Below are 6,762 nucleotides of genomic sequence, written 5' to 3' on the forward strand. Positions count from 1 at the left end.
TTTAGCTGGGGAAGTTTCATAACTTATTATAATTCATAGGATTTGGTTCAGATTACCAACGCATATTAGATATTACAATTGGACTCCGAAACAGTAAAGCATCTCCTTAGTTAAACTGTGCTTCTTGGGAAAGCTGCATACGCCTCAGTTCATGTGTGTGAGTAAATTTTGCAGCAGAGTGACATGTGTGTATTGCTAGATGTTTTAAGGAAAGTATTTTGTTCTGACAGACTGCGCTGAAAACCATTAAGCTTCCTCTGCTTCCTGACTTCAGGAAAAACCAACAACTGTAAGAGAAAAGACACCGCAAAAGACGTCGTTATGGAAACAGATTATACCACTTGTGACGGTGAGATGGATCTTGGTTTTATTTAATGAGATAGGACAACTGAATAAATAGCACACGATCAGATAATAAAGTATATTTTCAATTATTTTTTATATGCAAATAAAAAGTTTTTGTTGTTTTGTTGGATTAATAATTGACTAATTTTTGTTGTTTATGTTTCCTTGACTCAGGTGTGTGTACCGCAGCGATCCGCTGTGTATCTGCGGTCTGCCAAGTGCTCAGTCAGGTCTTTACATGTGCACGTGGAGGTGTGTCACAGCTGATTATTGTTGTTTTTAACTAACGATCATAATCGAATAACTAACAAAACAGTGGTTATTTAATTTGTTAATTCAATTAATTATTAACTATATAGTTAATTAATCACATAACCAGTAATTAATTTGTAATTTTAGTACTTTGTTTAATATTGTTTTTAATATATATTATTTATTACATATAATATATAATAATTTATTATATATAATATATAATATATAATAATAATTAATTAATAATAAGCAATATTACTGTCTTAATTTTAATCAGTAATGAATTGTTTATTTATGAACCAGTTAAATAATAAATTATAGCATTCTAAAAATAAAGATTTTAGAAGATCAGTAAGATTATTAATGAAATAATATACGTGTTTAATAATTAATTATCTTAGTACATATAATAATTGTAACTATTTTTTTTATCGTATTCATTAAATTCCTTGGCTGTATAGGAGAGAGGCCTGATGTGGATGTAGTGGCTGAGGGCGCAGAAGAGTTAGAAGAAGGTCTGATCTTTTACATTTAATATATACACAGTTGATTTTAAAATGATTTTTGCCTGTAAACGTCAATGTTGTTATGTAATATACATATATTTATTTCTTCTTAATAGCAGCTAATTTTATAACTCATTACTTTTAATGCAAAGTCTTAATTTCTGTGTTTCTAGGTTTTGTTAAACTCTCAGTTGAGGAGACTGAACCAGCAGCATCCCAAAGTTCAGTGCGTCCCTTCTTCTCTGAAACACGTCCTCCATCATAACAAAATCACGACAGATTTCTTCGCCGAATATATTGAAACGTGTTATTTTTCGCAGTGTTGGTCACGACACGTAACATTCAACACGGTTTACAAATATGATGTATATTTTGTATATTACATTTTATATATATTTGTACATATAAAGAATATTGTAATAACGTAATATTATATTAAATTATATATTTTCTTATATATTTACGGTCTATGTATTTCTACTTTTATTCCCCCTATGCGTTACACAGTGTCGTGTGACAAACAATAAACAAAACAATATACCAAACAATAATTTTAGTTTCATTTTTAATCTTAAAGAATTTTTTCCTGTATTAAAATAAGTTAACAGTATTGATTTTCAGCAACTCGTCTTTTTCTGCCATTTCTCATATGTGGAGAGTGTGATGGAAGTGATAATTATGTAATGGATTCTTAAAACGTTAAGCCTTTATTCTCAAAAACACTGTCAATTGTTTTGTGTTGTTTTGTATTCATTTACTGTTTTGTGATTAAGTGTCAGACACTTATGTGGATCACACGAGACCTTGATCAAAATAAAAGCGCATGTGATCATCCATGATGGTGCTTTATTGCGCTTTTACTGCCTTTAGTACACGTTCATATTCAGAGATCATGAGAAAATTAAGTATTAATTTAAAATAATCTACTTTTAAAGAACCTCCATATATTACAGTTTCTTTTGGATTGCTGAAACATAAATATCAAACAACCTAAACAATAGAAAACAAAGTAAATGATACTGTCATTAGTATCACTACAGACCTAAATGTGAATAAACAAGACATACCTGAGCTGATAAAAAGAAATCTAATTAACTGTAGTCATTTTACAGAGCATGTGCCATCTGCTGGACCACTGCGTTCATCGTCATCAAATAACCCAGACCCATCCAAACCTTACACATAAAAGTGTAAGGTTTACCCAGACCCATCCTTTAGTTTGACTCTTAGTTTTGACAAATAAAATCAAAGATTATCAAATTACATAAAAGAGCTACAGATCAAATTCACGGTTTAAATAATTTGATATAGCAAAACCATACAGTATAACTGGGTTGTGATTTTAACCCAACTATTAGTTAAAAATGACGACACTGCTGGGTTGAATTTAACCCAAATTGGGTCAGAAATTTAAGTGATTAAAATAATGAATCTACAGCAATACTTACTTCGGTAATCCAGCCCTGCACATGGGGAAAGTATGTGGAAGCAATTTAGACAATTTAGAATCTAAATAAAATGTCGTCCTACACATATTCTTATTTTTGTAAAGGATGTGGTTCTCCACCAGATAGATGGCCAGTGCTCCATTAACACCGGCTCAACAATCCTTCCAACATTAATGCCTTCAGACAGCAGCTGACCCTGAGTTGTTGTACATATGAAATTGGGTCGACGGTGAGACGGTGTTCACCTGAGTCATTTATAGGATTCTCTATTTCTACAGTTTTACTGAGTCACCCTTTTTTAATGGTTCACGAATTTTTCGATATGTTTGGAAATACAATACGCGGACGTGTGTATCAGAGTACAAATCTCTCAAATTCCCCTATTGACAAATAAGACAAATCACATATCCAAGAAAATACAAATCCATATTAATGAGTATTGTCAAAGATGTTTTATTGACGAACATTGACACACACATTTTTGCCCAATTACAATAAATTTCAGTAACACGAGCAACTGATGTCTTCAGGCTACAGGCTCATATTGATAGGGTGATTGTTAAAAACAATCCGCGCGGACGTTTTCCTTTTCCACGCCCCACTGTGGTCAGATGTTAAGGAGGAGGAACAACGATAGCGAACGGTGGCGCTCCACCAAATAGATGGCCTCGATTAGTGTTGCTGGTTGGTTGTACAGAACCCAGTGGGCGGTCTCTTCTGGAAGTTGTTTCAGAAACTGCTCCATCATCACAGTTTCAACAGTCATTCTAGCATCATGACTCTCAGCCATCAACCAACCCTGACACTCATTTTCTAGCTGTTGGACATATGAGAACGGGTCACCGACCTCACCGAGGGTCAAGGAACGAAACCTCAGGCGATGTGTCTCTGACCTCTGCGACACGAGTCTACTGGGAAATTCAGAGTCTTCACTCAGCGTTAATCTGTCAAACGACTGTTGGATTTGTTCCATGGACGCTGCACGTAATAGTTTTTCTATTAGACGTATAACTGCAATCGTATGTCGTTTTCCACCAGCGAGCTGTGTAGCAGTGAAGAGAGTAAAGATTCTCATTCACCGTCTTCATGTAGTTGGGAATCGTCGTTGTGTTTGCGGAGCCGTAAACTTCGTCTTGTCCGGAGTATTTTTTTTTTTTTGACCACAGCAGCATGTTTATGCCTCTTATACCCTTCATTTTACTTATAACTAAGCTAAACTTTTCTTCTATTCAAATTAGTTTTGTTCTCTTTTCCCGAAAATCTCCTGGCGGGAATCGAACTCGGATAACAGCGGTGAGCGCGCGCGACTCTAATTACTAAATCAACAAAAGCGCTCACTGCAGGCATGTGAGGTGTAATAAAGTGACTGTCTGAGCGACGTGCCGTCTATATATGGTGATGTAGATACATAGAGCACAGACTAGAGTCTGTCTGGAGTAGCAGAAGAGGAATTGAGCAACTAGAGCAAGTGCACATATAAATACAGCTTAAGTAAATCCATTCGACGTGATTCTCTCCGCTCTACACGAGTCTCTCCTGACCATTCACTGTACGTTTCAGTGTACAGACCTTAGTGCTGTGTGGATGTGGATGCGGATTCAAAGGCGTACGCGACCTTTTATGTGTAATCTAACACCGTCGTTCAAAGGCGGAGCCTCATACACCTGTTGCTGGAAAACGTCAACCTTCCACACTGTCAGCGGAAGGAGAATAAGAGATCGACGGTGTTCACCTGAGTCATTTATAGGATTCTCTATTTCTACAGTTTTACTGAGTTACCCTTTTTTTTTATGGTTCACGAATTTTTCGACATGTTTGGAAATACGATACGCGGACGTGTGTATCAGAGTACAAATCTCTCAAATTCCCCTATTGACAAATCACATATCCAAGAAAATAAAAATCCATATTGCCAAAGATTTTTTATTGACGAACATTGACACACACATTTTTGCCCAATTACAATAAATATAAGTAACACGAGTAACTGATGTCTTCAGGCTACATGCTGATATTGATAGGGTGATTGTTAAAAACAATCCGCGCGGACGTTTTCCTTTTCCACGCCCCACTGTGGTCAGATGTTAAGGAGGAGGAACAACGATAGCGAACGGTGGCGCTCCACGAAATAGATGGCCTCGTTTAGTGTTGCTGGTTGGTTGTACAGAACCCAGTGGGCGGTCACTTCTGGAAGCTGTTTCAGAAACTGCTCCATTACCAACGTCTCCACAATCCTTCTAGCATCATGACTATCAGCCAGCAACCAACCCTGACACTCCTGTTGTAGCTGTTGTACATATGAGAACAGGTCTCCGACCTCACCGAGGGTCAAGGAACGAAACCTCAGGCGATGTGTCTCTGACCGCGGCGACACGAGTCTACTACGAAATCCAGAGTCTTCACTCAGCGTTAATCTGTCAAACGACTGTTGGATTTGTTCCATGGCCTCTAGATGCTTTTTTTGCTTTAGTTGATCTTCTTGGTGATACAGCACAGTTTCAGAGAGTTGTGAGTGCTGAATTCTGAATTCTGCAACAACGGCAGACGAACCGTGGCGCTTCACGAAATCGATGGCCTTGTTTAGTGTTTCTGGTTGGTTGTCCCGAACCCAGCGGGCGGTGACTTCTGGGAGCTGTTTCAGAAACTGCTCCATTACCAACATCTCCACAATCCTTCTAGCATCATGACTATCAGCCAGCAACCAACCCTGACACTCCTGTTGTAGCCGTTGTACATATGAGAACAGGTCTCCGACCTCACCGAGGGTCAAGGAACGAAACCTCAGGCGATGTGTCTCTGACCGCTGCGACACGAGTCTACTGCGACATTCAGAGTCTTCACTCAGCGTTAATCTGTCAAACGACTGTTGGATTTGTTCCATGGCCTCTAGATGCTTTTTTTGCTTTAGTTGATCTTCTTGGTGATACAGCACAGTTTCAGAGAGTTGTGAGTGCTGAATTCTGAATTCTGCAACAACGGTAGACGAACCGTGGCGCTTCACGAAATCGATGGCCTTGTTTAGTGTTTCTGGTTGGTTGTCCCGAACCCAGCGGGCGGTGACTTCTGGGAGCTGTTTCAGAAACTGCTCCATTACCAACATCTCCACAATCCTTCTAGCATCATGACTATCAGCCAGCAACCAACCCTGACACTCCTGTTGTAGCCGTTGTACATATGAGAACAGGTCTCCGACCTCACCGAGGGTCAAGGAACGAAACCTCAGGCGATGTGTCTCTGACCGCTGCGACACGAGTCTACTGCGACATTCAGAGTCTTCGCTCAGCGTTAATCTCGCAAACGACTGTCCCATGACCGCTGCACGTAATAGTTTTTCTATTAGACGTATAACTGCAATCGTATGTCGTTTTCCACCAGCGAGCTGTGTAGCAGTGAAGAGAGTAAAGATTCTCATTCACCGTCTTCGTGTAGTTGGGAATCGTCGTTGTGTTTGCGGAGCCGTAAACTTCGTCTTGTCCGGAGTATTTTTTTTTTGACCACAGCAGCATGTTTATGCCTTTTATACCCTTCATTTTACTTATAACTAAGCTAAACTTTTCTTCTATTCAAATTAGTTTTGTTCTCTTTTCCCGAAAATCTCCTGGCGGGAATCGAACTCGGATCTCAGCGGTGAGCGCGCGCGACTCTAATCACTAAGCTAACGAGCGCGCACTCATAGCATGCATGTGAGGTGTAATAAAGTGGCTGTGTAAGCGACGTGCCGTCTATATCTGTCGCCACCCTGCGGTAGATGGACTGGAAGTCAGTTCCTAACAGGTCCTAACACACTTCAAACGATTCCTAACAGGTTCTAACGATTCCGACCAGGGCAAAACAGTCATTGGCTGAAGCAGCGGGTTGGGGCGGGACAAAACAGTCATTCGCCGAAGCAGGGATATGGGGCGGGACAAAAAGGTCATTGGCCGAAGAGGAGGGTTGGGGCGGGACAAAACAGTCAATTGGCCGAAGAGGGGGTTGGGGGCGGGACAAAACAGTCAATTGGCCAAAACAGTCTTAATCACACACAATCGGTTGTAAATGAAAACAACAACAACAACAACATTTCACTAGTGAGTAAGATTCTTTACGTGACAAAGTTTTGTCCTTGTGCAAAAATGCTAATGCAGAGGGATTTGAGATTTCATTTAAATTTCGGGAGGCTCCATAGGATATGGTGTATGTGTAAGTATATTGTTTATATTGTTTATAAC

General features: G+C 39.3%; 1 protein-coding gene across 1 annotated transcript; it reads right to left on the reverse strand.

The window, feature by feature from the left end:
- Positions 1-2,915: 2,915 nt before the first annotated feature.
- On the reverse strand, positions 2,916-6,467 carry LOC113641783. The gene has a single exon (XM_027144765.2). The coding sequence runs from the start codon at positions 5,964-5,966 to the stop codon at positions 4,632-4,634; it is 1,335 nt and encodes a 444-aa protein (XP_027000566.2). The 5' UTR covers positions 5,967-6,467; the 3' UTR covers positions 2,916-4,631.
- Between the last annotated feature and the right edge of the window lie 295 nt (positions 6,468-6,762).

This window comes from Tachysurus fulvidraco, chromosome 23 (assembly GCF_022655615.1).
Source record: "Tachysurus fulvidraco isolate hzauxx_2018 chromosome 23, HZAU_PFXX_2.0, whole genome shotgun sequence".
Classification (NCBI taxonomy): Eukaryota; Metazoa; Chordata; class Actinopteri; order Siluriformes; family Bagridae; genus Tachysurus; species Tachysurus fulvidraco.